The sequence below is a fragment of the Bos indicus x Bos taurus genome, chromosome 17, assembly GCF_003369695.1.
Source record: "Bos indicus x Bos taurus breed Angus x Brahman F1 hybrid chromosome 17, Bos_hybrid_MaternalHap_v2.0, whole genome shotgun sequence".
NCBI lineage: Eukaryota > Metazoa > Chordata > Mammalia > Artiodactyla > Bovidae > Bos > Bos indicus x Bos taurus.
This window is the reverse complement of record NC_040092.1, coordinates 7,373,887-7,390,845: the sequence shown is the minus strand read 5'-3', so window position 1 is coordinate 7,390,845 and position 16,959 is coordinate 7,373,887. Positions and strand designations below refer to the sequence as shown.

The window sequence follows — 16,959 nt, the reverse complement described above, 5'->3', positions numbered from 1 at the left end:
GGCTGCGACCGGTGCCCTTAGCGTGGCCGAGAGGAGCTACCCCACGTCCAAGGTCAGGTGTGGCGGCCGGGAGGAGCTACCCCACGTCCGAAAAGATGTCAGTTCTCTTCAAATTAACCTTATCACAATCCAGATCTGAATGAGAATTTTAAAGAATGTGATAAGCTTGTCTTCATTCATCTAGAAGAGATAAGTGGGAAAAAGTGACCAGGAGAATAGTGGGGATCTGCTTTAGCATCACGAGACATTGCTGTGGGAATTAAAACCCCGTGGTCTTGTTTCAGGCACAGACACATACATGGCGGAGAATGCAGGATCATGTGTATGTGCATATTTATATTCATCTCTATAGCAGAACTTGAATTTGGCTTATGAGCAAAGGTGGCATTTTGAGTCTGTTGGGGAAAGGATTGTGTGTGATAGCTGATCATCGGATCAAGTCCACATTGTACGCACACGCAAAAGTTCCCCAGTGTTTAATGAGATAATCATAAAAATTATTAAACATAGAAAAATGTGAGAGAAGATATTTTTATTACTCTGGAGTATAAAGGGCTGTCCGAGGCAAACCCCCAAACCTGGAAACCATCAAGGAGAAAATGAGTACAAGAGTCAGATGAAGTTCTCATGTGACGAGTGGCATCATGTGCCAAACTAGAAGATGAGGAGTCAATGAATTCCCGTCATTGGTCTTATACGGAGAATATTTTAGTTTGTAGATCTGTTTGCCTGGAGAGTGCTCGGTCACTAATGTTCTTGCCTGGTTCACATTCTCTTAGGGAAGTGGGGGCAGGGAGGCACCGCAATTCGTGTCCAAGTCAGCATTTTTGCCAGTTATAGAAACAGCATATCATCTGTCAGTCCTTAGAAAGGAAGTGTATGCTTTAAAAAAAAAGAAACTTTGAAGAGCTAGACATTAATGTCAAGGGTGGTAAATTAGGTATTCTCGCTTAGTTAGAAAAATAAGTGAATCCAAAAGTGGAGGCTCTGTGCTGTCTGGCATTTTCTCTCCGTGTGTGTTTCTTACCCGCCGCTGTCCTTTGTCCGTTTCCTTCGGTTATTCGGTGCAGGCAGGCACGGTTTATCAGCTGCTGCACAGGTAGCCCCGTTGCTTTCTCTGTCACCTCATCTTGGCCAGGGCCCCCCAGGGTCTGGAGACTAGCTGTGCTGCCCTGGCCTCTGTAGCCCCCTGTGACTGTCCCTGTTGACGCCACAGGGACCCTGCTTTGTCACACTGCATCGAGGCTCCCTGCTCACCCCGCTGTCACCCTTCTAGACATGGCCCCCTTCAGGGCAGAGACGCGTGGGACTCACTGTGCATTCTGAGTGTCATGGGGCTTGGCTCCTGGAAAGGACACACTGCCTGTTTTGAATGAATGAGTGATTAAATGAGCAGGGGATGGATATGGAGGTGTGTATATTTCCAAGCACATTGTGGGGAATGAAACAGCCTTGCCGCCCGACACACAGTGGAGACTGGAGTTGAGAGGGCGTGCCTCTGCAGGGCTTGGGGAAGGCCAGTGACCCCGACCTGAGTCCTGGAGGATGAGCAGAAGGCTTCCATGCGAGGAGAGTGGGAATGGCATTTACAGAATTACTCAGCAGTGAAGAAATCCTGCGTGGCTGCTGTGTGAGGTCACAGGGAAGGTGTGGTTGATGAGGTCACCTGGGCCTCTTTGGACATGTTCCCCGTGAGGTGCTGAGGAGTATGGACCGTGGGCAGGATGTGAGGCCCTTAGGGTCTTTTCATGTATTTATTTTATTGAAATATAGTTGATTTACAATGTTGTGTTAATTTTTGCTGTATGGCAATGTGAATCAGTTATGTGTGTGTGTATATATATACACACACACATTCTTTTTCATATGCTTTTCCAGTATGGTTTATCCCAGGATATTGAATATAGTTCCCTGTGCTACACAGTAGGACCTTGTTTATCCATCCTATAAATAACAGTTGGCATCTGCCAATCCCAAGCGCCAGTTCTTCCCACCCCGACACCCTCCCCCTTGGCAACCGTAGTCAGCTCTCCTGTGTCTGTGGGTCCGTTTCTGTTTGGTAGGTAAGTTCATTTGTGTGTCATATTTTAAATCCCACGTATACGCGGTGCCATATGGTATTTGTCTTTGTCTGACTTACTTCACTTAGTATGATGGTCTCTAGGTCCGTCCATGTTTCTGCAGATGGCATTGTTTCCTTTTTATGGCTGAGTAGTATTCCATCATACGCGTGCACCACGTCTTCTTTATCCGTTCATCTGCTGATGGACGTTTAGGTTGTTTCCATGTCTTGGCTGTTGTGAGTAGTGCTGCTTTGCATTAGGATCTTTTAAATGAGGTAATTCCATAAAAAATTAATCTTGGAAACCAGGAGGATGCCCTCGACCCTCCTACAGATTCTCCTTGGCTCCTGTCTTCCTATTCTCTGATGCTTATTTCACATAGAAATAAGCATCCTAATGGGATGCTTAGGATGAAGCTGCTTCTATATCATTGCTGATGCAAAAGTATTTTGAGAAACAGATAAATGGATTCTAAAATGATTATTGTAACTAATTTGAAGAAACAGTTTAGATCACAAAGTTTTGGTAGCTTTAATTAGGTAAACTTGATTGACTCCATAAATTTGTCCATCCTTCGAATTATATCTGTTCAGGTGTGGCTTTTGTATATGATTTTTTCTTTTTTGTCAGTGAAATTCAGTTATGTTTAGTGTCACTTAACATCAGGTAATATATTGCAGAAGAAAGGCAACTAAAAACAGGATGTGGACTGTCAAAATATGGGAGGAGAAAACACAAAGGAATTCACATTTAGCTTAATTGGCTTGTGGTCTCCTGGATATAGATCATCTCACGTGCACTAGTACTATGCAGATTATATGCAAGACTTTTTGCCCAAGATCTGGTGAACTGGGGAACCTTGGGAGGAGCTGACAGTCTGCTATACCAGATACTTTTAAAGACCCCTCAGAGTTTAGGGGGCTTCCCCAGTGACTCAGTGGTGAAGACTCCACCTTCAGTGGAAGAGAGCCGGGTTTGATCCCTGGGTTGGGAAGATCCCCTGGAGAAGGAAATGGCAACCCACTCCAGTATTCTTGCCTGGAGAATCCCATGGACAGAGGAATCTGGTGGGCCATAGTCCACGGGGTCGCAAAAAGTTGGACACGACTGAAGCAACTGAGCACACGCATCAGAGCCTGTATCTGGCAGAGTTGGTGGTTTTAAATCTAGTGGTAGTCTTCCTTGTGTTTTGGATAATGTTGCTCCATTTCCGGTATTTAATGAACAGTTAGTGGAAAATGTTTGGTAACTACATGTGAAAGAAAGCAGTTTTCTTTCAGGGGAATTGAATCTTAGTGTAACTGCTTAGTCATCTTATCTTAAAAAAAAATTTCTGCCTTTTAGGTTTCTTGATGGTCATAATTTTAACAACTCTTATTTGGGTGGTGCTTCTAACAAAGCCGGTTTGCCTGGCCTTCACAACTACCTTACGTATAACCCCTTTTAGGTGGTGTGTTACAGAGTATTTGAAATACTTGTTTAGATGCATTTAGCTTTGAACATCAGAACAGAACAGAAGTCAGCTTCACATAGAATATAGAGATTTTCAATAATGAGAGAGATATATAGCTGTCCTTTGGCCAGGAGAGAGCAGATATCTGGTCCTTAAACTACTTTAGTAGTAGAAAAATTCTTTAAAATATGATATAATATTTATTGCTGGAGTAGGTTGCCATTTCCTTCTCCAGGGGATCTTCCTGACCCAGGGACTGAACCCAGGTCTTCTTCACTGCAGGCAGATTCTTTACCATCTGGGCCACTAGGGAAGCCTTTTTATTTCTATAGTAGGACCCCAATAGGTTATGATAGGTAAGGCTGGTATATTACCAAAAAATTGATATTAAAATAAAAAAAAAACATTATGCTTCCAGTTGGGATAGTATTATACATAGTAAATATCTATGCTTTATTTTGATGAGGAGGTATCTGAAGGCCATATTTTGATATTTTTAAACTATCTCGGAACTTCCATGGGTCCAGTGATTAAGACTCCATGCTTCCCCTGCAGGGATGTGGGTTCAACCCCTGGTCCATATGCTGTGCTCCCATATGCTGTGCAGGGTGAAGCAAAAATAAGTAATAAACTTTCTGTAATGAAACTTTCAAACATCCACAAGAAAGAATCATACTAGAGAGTCCTGTTAGTCACGTCATCAGCATAAACTCAAGTATGGATGAAAAGGACTCCTAATGAATAAGACATTCCTATCACTTAGGGAATTCCACAGGCTTTAGGAGCTCTGTGCCAAGAACCAGGAGAGAGACCAACTGTGTGTGTGTGTGTGATTTTATTTATTTTGGGCTTCTCTCTAGCTGTAGAGCGCGGAGGCTGCTCTCTAGCTGCAGTGCGCGGGTCTCTCACTGTGGTGGCTTCTCCTGTTGCAGAGCACAGGCTCTAGGGCGGGGACTCGGTACTTGCAGCTCCCTGGCCCTAGAGCACAGGTGCAGTAGTTGGGCACACGGGCTTTTGCTCAGCAGCATGTGGAATCTTCCTGGATCAGGGATCAAACCCATATCTCCTGCATTGGCCGGCGGATTCTTGACCACTGAGCCACCAGGGAAGCCCCAGATACATTTTTTTGGGGGTGGGGGGCTATGTATACCATCTCTAGAAGTTTGCTCCTGCGGCTTTGTGATCAAACAGTATGTACTCTTATTATTTTTTTAGGTCGTGGCTCCTGGCTCCTTATACTCAGAATTATTATTTTGAGATCCATGTATGTTATATCAATTTATTCCTTTCTGTTGTTGAATATTCTTTGATAGTACGGATATCCACTCATGCTTACTCATCTGTTGGTGGCATTTGGGTTTCCCAAGTAGCGCTGCTAAGAACGTCCGTGTACAAGTCTGTTTATGGATGTGTGCTTTCATTTCTCTGCGATAAATACCTAGGAGTGGAATTGATGGGTTGCTATATAGTGGTTTGTGTTTTAACTTATGAAGAAACTGCCCAGTTATTTTCTTTTTCCCTTCTCACTAGTTGTGTATAAGAATTGTAGTTTTTCCACATCTTTGCCAACATGCGGTGTGGTCAGTCTTTTCTAATTTTAGCTGGTCTAATAGGTGTGTAGTAACATCTCTCTGTGATTTTAGTTTGCCTTTTCCTAATGACTAACACTGTTGAGAATCTCTTCATATGCTTACTTGCCATCCACTTATCTTCTTTGGTGAAGTGTCTGTATACATCATTTACCCATTTTTTAAAATTAGGTTGTTTGTTTTGTTATTCTTGAGCTTTGAAAAGCCTTTATATGTGCTGAATACAGTTCCTCAATCAGAATATGATTTGCCAGCATTTTCTCTGTCTGTGCTTTGTCTTTTAATCTTCTCCAGTGTCTTTTGAAGAGCAGAATTAAAATTTCTGTTTTTGAAGCAAAATTCAGTAACAGAAAGATATCCGGAAATCTCCAAATATCTGGAAATGAGTCAACTCAGTTATAAATAACTCATAGTTCAAGGAAGAAATACCAAGAGAAATTAGACAATAATTTGAATTGAATGAAAATGAAAACAGACTATATTAGTGTCTGTGAGATACAGTTAAGTCAGTGCATAGAGAAAATTTTATAATTTAAATGGTTATATTAGAAATGTTTAAATTAATTGATCTGACTTTTTAAGAAATTGGAAAAATATCAATTTAATCCCATAGTAAATTATAAGCATTTAAGTGACAGAGTGGAAATCAGTAAATATAAAAAGTGTAAATAATAGAAGAAAATGAATGAAACAAAAACTGAAGATCAGTATGAATGATACACGTCTAGTTAGCATGATCAAAGGAAAACGAAAAGAACATACAGTTTAACAGTATAAAGAATGACTGAAGAGCTTCTACAGACATTAGAAGGACAATCAGGAAAAAGAAAAGGGCTTTCCTGGTGGTTCAGTGGCTGAGACTGAGCTGCCGGTGCAGGGGCCAGGTTCAGTCCCTGGTCGGAGAACTAGATCCCATGTGCTGCACTAGGAGGTCACATGGCTCATCTAAAGGTCCCGCCTGCAGCAACTGAAACAAAACCAAAGAACAACAAAGAAAGAAGGTCAGAGCTTAGTAATTTGACAATTTGGGTGAATGGGACAAGTTCTTTAAAAGATAAAAGTTACCAACACAAGAATAAATAGAAAATATGTATGTCCCTGTATCTGTGAAAGAAATGAAATCTGTAATTTAAAACCTTCCAAAAAGAAAATTCCAAGCTCAGATGGCTTCACTGATGAGTTCTGTCAAACATGTGAAGAATTAATACTGTCTTATACCAGCTTTTTCAGAACAATTAAATAAAAAGGAATAATTCCCATCTCATTTTATGAATCATACTATCTTGATTCCAAAACCAAAGAAAGTATTATGAGAAAAAGAATAAGACTTCTACACTGAAAGGTATGAAATAGTGCTAAGAGAAATTAAAGAAGCTTACATAAATGGAAAAATATATTTATATACAGTACACTTAATGTTCTTGAGATTAATTTCTCTAAAATTGATCTATAAATTCAACAAAATCCCCATCAGAGTCTCAGTAGGCTTTTTCTAGGAAGAAATTTCCATGTTGACTTGTAAAACTTAAATGCAGTGAACCCAGGATAGCCAAAAAACAAACAAAAATAAAACCAAAGGCAGTAAAACAAAGTTAGAACACTTAGATAACTAAACCTCCTGATATTGACTGATGTTTTAAACCTAAAGCAATCAAGATAAGGTGGCATTTTTGTGAAGAACAGACATATAGATCAATGTAACACCATAATCCAAAGATAGACCAACACATATTTAGTGTTGAATCAACGAAGATGCCAAGAAAACTCAGTAGAGAAAGGTTTTTCAACAAATGATATCAGAACAATTACGTATTAGAAGGAGAAGAACCTTGGTTCTTACCCTGCATTGTACACGGAAATAACATGAAATGGATATTACACCTAAACATAAAATCTAAACTTTAAAATTTCTGAGGGAGAATAGATAAAATGCTTCCTGACCTTGGGATTTGAGAGATTTCTTAGCACAGAGCATCTACCGAAGAATTAATCCTACACCTAGTTCGGAATATGGTTCAGTAATGTCTCTCATGATGTCTCATAATGTTCAATATAATTCACCATATGACCAACAGTTTCACTTCTAGATATTTACCCATGAAAAATGAAAACACATGCCCATGAGACAACTTGTACACAAATGTTTAAAGCAGTTTTATTTATAATAGCCCCAAACTGGAAACAGCCCAAACGTCTATCAACAGATGGACAGATAAACAAATGGTAGAATATTCGTCCAATAACATACTTCTTGGCAATAAGAAGGGACTAAAAACTTATGCACACAGCAATACAGATGAAGCTTGTTTATGCTGAGGGAAAGAAACCAAAACCAAAGACAACATAGTGCATTATTTTATCCATAGAGAATTCTAGAACTGTAGCAAATTGTCTTTAGTAAACAGGAAGGAGGAGATCAATAGGTGCTCAGATCCTAGAACTTGGGGAGATAGATTGCAAAAGAGCACTTTTTGGAAAATATAAATATTTGATATCTTGATTAGGACAGTATTATATGTGAAAAACTCATTTAACAGTACACTTAAACATGCATTTAATTACCTCAGTTTGTTTCAAAAAGCAAAAGAAAGGGCAGCGAGGGGAAATGATGCCAAACTGTTGCCCATCAGTAGATGACAGAGATTTAATTTCTGCTTTTTCTATTTGGATGATAGCTTTGGAGGTTCGCTTATTGAATAATTGCTCCTTTCTCCATTTTTCTGCCTTGCCACTTTAGTTACATATCAAAGTTCCACTCATGTGCGGGTCAGTTTGTGTGATTTCTGTTCCATTTCATTGGTCAGTTTGTTATCCTGTCTTGACTATTTTAGCTTCATAATGGGCCTTTTTATCATCATTCTCTTTCTAAAGAAATGTCCTGGCTATTTTTGAGCCTGTTTTTTTGCATGCATTTTATAAAAAGCTTATCTGTTTCCGTGTTCTATGGAAAATCCTGTTGGAATATTGACGGGAGTTATATTGATTTTGTAGATGAATCTGATTAGAATTTTTGCAATATTAAATCTTTCTGTTCCTTACCATGCTGTATCTTTCTGCTTATTAAAAACTTCTTTACTGTCTCTCAGTACAATTTTGTAATTTTGCCTGTAACATTCCTGCACATATTTTGAAAGATTTATTTCAAGACATTCAATATTTCCTACTCTGGTGTAAGTGAAATTTTCTTTCTAATTATATTTTCTTGTGGTTTATACTTGCTGTGTAGTAGTGTGATTTTTTAATATTAATATATCCAGGGAACATTGGCTTTTTCTTTAGAAAGAATCTCATCGATAGGTTAGCAGAATTTGTCATGTGTGTGTGCATGCACATCTTTATTATTTTTGGAAAGTGGTGGTGTTGAGGCAGAACTTCCCCAAATTCCTTATTTTTCTAATTAAGTAGGGAAGATCTCCCGGAGAAAGAAAAGGCAACCCACTCCAGTAACCTTGCCTGGGAAATCCCATGGACAGAGGAGCCTGGTGGGTTATAGTCCATGCGGTGACAAAGGAGTCGGACACGATGTAATGACTAGACAACAACAAACTTTACCTATAAGGCTGGCCCTGGGCTGCAGGAGAGGGTACTAGCCAGAGGTGTGAGCTTTAAGTTTGGTCAGCTGTTCATGCGGTTGTGGGTGTCAGTAACAGGCGTCTTTTGTCAAGCCAATATCCTTTTGAGGGGAGCATATTTTTTTTATTGAGGTATAACTGACAAAATTATGTATGTTTAAAGTGTACAGTGAATACCAGAATAGAGTTAATCAAGCCAGTGCCCTCGAATGAAAACATCCATATATCTTCCATTCTAGGGATGGAGGCTGGCATTGTTAAAAACATGTCACTCTTCTCTTCTAGTATCCGGAGCGTGATGCAGAAGTATCTTGAGGAGAGACACGAAATCACCTTTGACAAGATTTTTAATCAGAGAATTGGTAAGTCTGGCTGTTCACTTGGCAGACAGTTCACTCTAGTCGTGGTTCTACAGTAAAGTGTAAACACCCCTCCCCACCTCCCGCCAATGCTGTCATATGTGTTATAGCTCAAGCTGGGGGCGAAGGAAATGGCATGTAATTAATAAGATCCTAAGTGATTACTTATGTCCCTAGTAATGTCTCTTGTAAGTAAGCTACTGGGAAACAGATGAGTTTGGGTATAGGTTTTAAGGCAGTGTGGAAGACTCCCCTGGCCCAAGGATTGGGTTCCTGATGCCCAGAGAGAAATCTTCTGTTCAGATCTGTGCCTGAGGTCCTCATCTCCTCTCACTGACCTTGTATTCTCCATGACCACAGGTGTCGGCATGTGTCTTCACCACCCTCACGCCGCTGTGTGCTTGGCTCTCTGCTTCCAAAGTGTGTGGTCGGCTTACTGGATCAGTTCTCAAGGGTTTGTGGGTTTTGTTTGCACTCTTGTCAGTTCCGCCTCAGTCTCCCTTATTCCTGTGGCTCTATTCGGAACCTCTGCTTAGCAGGTCACCAGGACTGCTCCTCTTAGGTACGCAGAGCTCATGGACCTGTTGCCCACTGGCTGATGCCCTCGACCCGTGCAGACGTGTGGTTCTGTAGGGGTGCTCTGTGGTCCCCAGCAGTTAGTGCCCTGGAGAAGTTGTGACCAGACAGGAATTGCTTTAGTGGGAATTTCAAGGCCCATGAAGAAATGAGATCCTTTATTCCCACCTGCCTTCTGAAAGACTGGCAGCTTGTTTAAAGGTGCCTGTCGGCTAGGTTAGAGGAGAGCTATCAACTATGTATTTTTGTTTTACATTCCCCCAAATCAGTTCCCTCCCGTCCAGAAATTTCCTGAACAATCTTTTGTTCTCAATGATAGAATTCATCTTTGGCCTGTCAGCTGGCTCTGTTGTTAACTTGCTCTATTGTTAACTTACAGTGATGTAATAAACAGATTATGCTCAAGTTTTTACAAAAAAATCAGTGTAGCTGAATGTAAGAGACCAGGAATCTGTCCTCCTCTCTTTGCATCTTGTTTGCCTCCTACAGCTGTTCAGAGGAGCTTTGCAGGGAAACTGTGTCTTAGTTTTTAAATTAACGTAATACTAGAGGAAATTATTAAAATTCCAAGAAATTATAGTCTTTCTGAAATTTCCTGGAACCCTGCTTCTTCAAGTGTTTCTGCTCCCATGATGTGCAGATCCAGGCTGAGTGGTCCCTTTGAGACTGAATATTCTGATAGCCCTGGGTCATCCTTCTGTGTACAGGTCAGGAGGCGAGACTCAGGTTGATGAGGCGACTTGTTCTGATCTTACATTCTGATAATTCTCTGAAGGTTCCATGACTATAAAATGTACTGTAGAAGGTCACCCGGTAAGAATTGGATAGATTTGTTTGTTTGTTTTTTTAGAAAGAGTTACAGTGATCTCCTTTATTCAAGTAAAGCAGAAACTGGTATGGAAAGTCTGGATTTTTGTGAACCACTGTCTGTCACAAAGTGACCACCTATGAAGAGGAACTAAAAAGCCTCCTGATGAGGGTGAAAGAGGAGAGTGAAAAAGCTGGCTTAAAACTCAACATTCAAAAAACTAAGATCATGCCATCCTATCACTTCATGGCAAATAGATGAGGAAAATGTGGAAAGAGTGTCAGATTTCATTTTCTTGGGCTCCAAAATCACTGCAGACAGCGACTGCAGCCACGAAGTTAAAAGACACTTGCTTCTTGGAAGAATAGCTATGACAAACCTAGACAGTGTATTAAAAAGCAGAGACATCACTTTGCCATCAAAAGTCTGTAGTCAAAGCTATGGTTTTTCCAGTAGTCATGTGTGGATGTGAGAGCTGGGCTTAAATAAGGCTGAGTGCCAAAGAATTGATGCTTTCAAACTGTGGTGCTGGAGAAGACTCTTAAGAGTCCCTTGGACAGCAAGGAGATCCAACCAGTCAGTCCTAAAGGAAATCAGTCCTGGGTGTTCTTTGGAAGGACTGATACTGAAGCTGAAGCTCCAGTACTTTGGCCACCTGATGTGAAGAGCCAGCTCATTGGAAAAGACCCTGATGCTGGGAAAGATTGAGGGCAGGAGGAGAAGGGGGCAACAGAAGATGAGATGGTTGGATGGCATCACTGACTCAGTGGCTGTAGGTTTGAACAAACTCTGGGAGATAGTGAAGGACAGGGAGGCCTGGCGTGCTGCAGTCCATATGGGGTCACAAAGAGTTGGACACGAGTTAGTGACTGAACAACATGAAGGCTGTAGATTTGCCTTCTGTAATGACCCGCTAAATACAGCGGTCAAAAGGCAGGTGGCGTGCTTTGAAGGAGCCGATCAGGAGTGGCCCGTCTGCTCTGAGGATGACATAGGGGAGCCCTTGGCCACACGGAAGGTTTCACCTTGAGCATAGGGGTTTGGTGGGGGACAGATTTAGCTTTCATCTCATCCTCCACTGCTTCTTCTCATCGCTTTCATGGTGTTTGGTTAACTGCCATCTGTACAAATCCTCTCCTTTGCTTCTGATTTTGTACCAAAAAGCAGAAAATTAAACTATCCTGATGACCAGAGAAAGAAACTCCATATCTTTTGGAGGAAAGGGGAAAAAAGAAGTTCTTTAATGGTGACTTAAAATTTTTCAAATGTCTTACAGCTCTGTTGAGGTACATTTGGTACAGTATATTTCCCCTATCCAGTTCAGTGGGCTTTGGTGTATTCACAGAGTTGTGTGACCATCAGCACAGTCTCATCGGGGAACATTTTCAGTACCCCAAAAAGAAACTGCATCGGGACTCCCCAGGTGGTCCAGGGCTTAAGACTCTGCTTCCAGTGCCTCCACTGCGGGGTGCAAGGGTTTGATCCCTGGTCGGGGGACCAAGGTCCCACCTGCTGTGAGGCGTGGCCAAAAGATCAATCAATAAATAAAACAAAATAAAATAGCTCCCTTCCCCCACCCCCCGGCCAAAGGCGGAGGGGGAAGAAGCTGCACCCGTGAGCGATCCCTCCCTCTCCACTCTCACCGTGCCCCTAACCCCCAAGCGCCACTCATCTAATTCCTGCCTCTGTGGATCTGGCCGTGTTGTACTCGCCACACAGACAGCATCCTGTAACGTGGCCTTTTGCATCTGGCGTCTCTCAGCGTGATGTTTTCAGGGTTCATCCGTGTTGTTGCGTGTGTATCGGCACTGCCTTCCTTTCTTCTTCCCCATAATATTCCCCTGCTCCACCGAGCCACATTTCCTTCATCCACTCATCTACCAGTTGTTTCCAGTTTTGGCTCTTAGGAATAACGCTGCTGGAGAGGAAGCTTTTTTTTTTTTTTTTAAATTTTTGTCTTCAGCTAAGACAGCAAATTAGAAAAGTAGAAGTGAAGTCGCTCAGACGTGTCCAACTCTTTGCAAGCCTACAAGGCTCCTCTGTCCATGGAATTTTCCAGGCAAGAGTACTGGAGTGGGTTGCCATTTCCTTCTCCATGGGCTCTTCCCGACCCAGGGATCAAACCTGGGTCTCCCGCATTGCAGGCAGACGTTTTACCATCTGAGCCACCAGGGAAGCCCCTAAGACAGCAAAAGAGATGATTTATTGTACACATGTTACATTCAGCCACAACTGAGAAGAGAGCTAGTCTAGAATATGTGGGTTCAGGGCAAAGGACCAAAAGAGGGACCTCTTTGATAACGAGCGAGGTGGGTCTGTCAGAGGTGGTGGAGGTGATCAAATGGCCATAGACCCACCGAGACAAGTTTGCGATGGTAGGCGTGCAGTTCAGCAGTCTGTACCAGCGCCCCGGCCTCTGGCTTCCCTCGTTTCTCCTTCTGTGGCCTCCATGAAATACCAGTTTCCTTGGACCCCTACCTCATCTTTCTTCTGCTCTTCAGTCTGCACATTCTGTTCTTCCTCCACTTCAAAAGATGGCCCTAAGGCCAAGAGAGGAAGGCGTTTTTCTACGTGCAATTTGAGCAAGTGTTTCGGGTTACTAAGATGCCCTGGGGGTTGTGACAGGCTTGCCCTCCCCTGCAGCTCTAGTTTCCAGTCTCTGAAATGCATCAAGGTCTCTCTTCCTTTGTCGTTTCTGGCCCTCTCTCTCCCTTCTGTAACTGCTTTTGCGTCTCTCATCCACCAGCCCCCTCATCAAATGTGCGAGGCCCAGAGCTGTCTTTTCCGTGGTTGTGATTAAACCCCCACCTGAAGCTGGCTCCAGGAGCCTTTGATCTGAGCCCCTAATGGCATTAATTCCAGCCTCACAGATTCTCCTCCCCAGTAGCTTTGCCAGGCACTGGTGGTCTGTGGCTTTTATCTCAATTAAGTTATTAAAAAAACGAAACATGGTTCAGATAAAGAACTCCTCCTTCCCTTCCTCCCGGCTCCTGAGCCTGGAGCCTGGCTTTTCGGGGAGAAGCCAGGTTTAAGCTCAGTGGGGGTGGGGATGGGGAAGAGGACGAGTAAACGTGCAGACAAAGATCTGTAATTACGTGTGGACAGAGCTCTGTATTTAACGTGTCTGGTTCTTCCCTGCTCCATGGTGCTCTCATTTTCTGGCTGGTGTGAGGGATGGGGCGAGTGGAAGGTGGACCGAGATTGCAGTCGCTTTGAGTCTTCTGGTCTCTGACTTCCTCTTCTGCCTTCCCCATCTCTTCCCTCTGCCCCTCTCCATGACTCTCTCCATGTGTTTCCGCCTTGTTGCTTTTCTGTGCTCCCCTTGTTTCCCTTTCACCCACGATCCCCCCTCTGCTCTCCTCCTCATCTCTCTTTCCAAGCCTGCCAGCATCCCCTTTGTTGGCTGGCAGTTGACACACAGTTTGGGGGACCATCCTCCAATGTGGGCTGTAGCTGACATGTCAAAATGCTTTGTGAAACAAACAAAAAAAAAGTGTAGAAATCTTCCATTTACTCGGCTTCTGAGGCTTTCCTGGGTGGCAAGTGATTGGCAGGCCTATTGGCTATACCCAGACTGGTTGTCATTTCAGCCGTTTGCCTAACTGTAAAAGTGGGCGTACGGATGGCACCCACTTCACTGGGCCTTGTGAAGATCCAGCAGAAAATGGATGCAAAGCCCTGAACATGGCGATTGCTCTTCACAGGTGTTGAGTGAATGAAATCTCAGTATGAAAAGATTTAGTCTTGGGTAAAACTGGACCAGAGTAGTGACCCCCATGCTTATATACTGGGCTTCCCTGGTGGCTCAGATGGTAAAGAATCCGCCTGCAACGTGGGGGACCTGGGTTTTGCCCTGGGTTGGGAAGATTCCCTGGAGGAGGGTATGGCAACCCACTCCAGCATTCTGGCCTGGAAAATCCCCACGGACAGAGGAGCCTGGCAGGCTGCAGTCCATGGGGCCACAAAGAGTCGGACACGACTGAGCGACTAAGCACAGCACATTCTTACACACCACCGAAACTCAATATGTTTTCAACATTTTGTGTACCTGCTTTGTCCATCTCCTCTTTTTTTGGTTGCTGGAATATTTTAAGGCATTTAGCAAACCCCTCATAGCATTTTAGCCCTATGTGAATCTCTAGAATATCTGAATATTTTCTTATACAACTTTAATACCTTTATTCCAACCAATGAAAATGATGATTCTTACTGTAATACTGAGTCTATATTCAGGTTTTTCTGATTAACTTTAATACGTCCTTTTACTCTTGGTTTTTTGGATCAGGATCCATATATTGTTCTTGTAATGTAATTGGTAATAACGTCCTGCTAATCTAGAATGGTCCCCCACCCACAGGTAATTGACATTTTAAAGAAACCAGGCCAGTTGTACTGTAGAGTGTTCCACATTCTGGATTTTTCTGCTTGCTCTCTCATGGTGTCATTTCAACGAATTGCACTTCTGCTTCCTGAATTTCCCGTGAACTGAAAGCCAGCTCCAGCAGCTGCGCCAGCGTGCCAGGTTCAGACACGGGAGGCGTGTGATACGTAGGTGTCACTGTGCCGTCACTTCTCCACAGTGGCTCAGGTGCGGTCAGCCCTCGGGTTCCTCACTTAGCTGTCATCCACCATCCGTTTCATTTTCACTGATGGTCTCTGCCCAAATCGATTACTATATTAGGAAGTAACAAAGGGGTGAGCTTGCTAATCATGCCATTCCTTCCATGTTTACTGCCTTTATTCATCAACCCAAGCTATTTATTTGCCTGTAGAGATAGTCGGGTATGGTTGGCAGATTTCTAAGATGTCTCCCATGACTTTTGCCTCCGGTGTTACTCCCAAGGGTAACCCGCTAAAAGAGGTTTTGCAAATACAGTTAAGCCTATGTTCTAGGTGGGCTGAATCCACTCACACCAGCCTTTTAAAAGTAGAGAATGTCCTCAGGCTGGCAGCAGAAGAGGAAACCAGAGAGACTGACATGAGAAAGAATGGACACTCCCTTGCTGACTTTGCAGGTTGAGGGACCCCATGAAAAGGATTGTAACTGTTGTCTATGGCAGACAGCAGGGAAACAGTCCTACAGCCATCAGAACTGCATTCTGCCAACAACCTGAATGAGTTTGGAAGCAAATGCATCCCCAGAGCCTCTAGATAAGAACCCAGGTTGTCAGCACCTTGATTCTGGCCTTATGAGCCCCTAAGCAGAAAGGCAGAGCTAGTGGTGAAGAACCTGCCTGCCAAGGCAGGAGATGTAAAAGACGCGTGTTTGATCCCTGGGTTGGGAAGATCCCCTGAAGGGGGGCAGGGCAAACCCACTCCAGTATTCTTGCCTGGCGAATCCCATCAACAGAGGAGTCTGGTGGGCTGCAGTCCATTGGGTCACAATGAGTTGGACATGACTGAAGTGACTTAGCGCTTATGTAGGCAGAAAAGCCAGAGGAGCCAGCCAGGACTTCTCATCTCCAGAACCAGGAGCTGCTTATTAGTGGCATTTTTAAGCCACTGAGTTTGTGAATGTTTGTTACACAGCATAGAAAGTAATAGAGCAGGAGGACTTCCCTGACAATCCAGTGGTTTTAGACTGCATGCTTCCACCTCAGGGGGTGCAGGTTTGATTCCTGGTCAGGGAACTAAGATTCCACATGCTGCTTGGCTAAAATTAAAAAAAAAAAAATAAAGCAATAACCTTAAAAAAACTATAAGAGCAGGATAAATGCTTAGTTCTGTTTCTAATTGCCAGTTTCCCAAATAAAAACAGTTAAGTGACAGTTGTCTTTATTTTTCTAATGGTTACATAGCAATCAACCATCTTAATGGACATCAATTAAATTGATTCCTAATTTGCTGTCAGTAAAACTTAGATACTGACAAGTGTCCTTGGTTTGGCTTATTGAAAGAATGATTTTAAAGGGTTACTGGTTATCCAGTAGATATGGTTAAGATGATTTTGCTATCGTTTTCTTCTGTGATCAACTGGAATAATAATTTCATCATACGCAAGAGCGACACATTCAGTTCAGTTCAGTTCAGTTGCTCAGTCGTGTCCTACTCTTTGCGACCCCATGGACTGCAGCACACCAGGCCTTCCTGTCCAGCACCAACTCCCGCAGTTTATTCAAACTCATGTCCATTGGGTCAGTGATGCCATCCAACCATCTCATCCTCTGTCGTTCCCTTCTCCTCCTTCAGTCTTTCCCAGCATCAGGATCTTTTCAAAAGAGTCAATTCTTCTCATCAGGTGGCCAAAGTATTGGAGTTTCAGCTTCAGCATCAGTCCTTCCAATGAATCTTCAGGATTGATTTCCTTTAGGATGGACTGGTTGGATCTCCTTGCAGTCCAAGAGACTCTCAAGAGTCTTCTCCAACACCACAGTTCAAAAGCATCAATTCTTCAGCACTCAGCTTTCTTTATAGTCCAACTCTCACATCCATACATGACTACTGGAAAAACCATAGCTTTGACTAGATGGACCTTTGTTGGCAAAGTAATGTCTCTGCTTTTAAATATGCTGTCTAGGTTGGTCATAACTTTCCTTCCA

General features: G+C 42.9%; 1 protein-coding gene across 3 annotated transcripts in view; it reads left to right on the top strand.

The window, feature by feature from the left end:
• The window catches only part of GRK3 (G protein-coupled receptor kinase 3), a 122,033-nt gene that overhangs the window by 17,562 nt on the left and 87,512 nt on the right, over positions 1-16,959 (top strand). For 2 of the 3 annotated variants that reach the window (XM_027566461.1, XM_027566460.1), the window contains exon 2: positions 8,963-9,039. In XM_027566461.1, coding sequence (XP_027422262.1) covers positions 8,963-9,039 — 77 coding nt within the window. Of the gene's footprint in view, positions 1-8,962; positions 9,040-16,959 lie in introns of those variants that run through there. The other variant, XM_027566462.1, reaches the window with a different exon arrangement.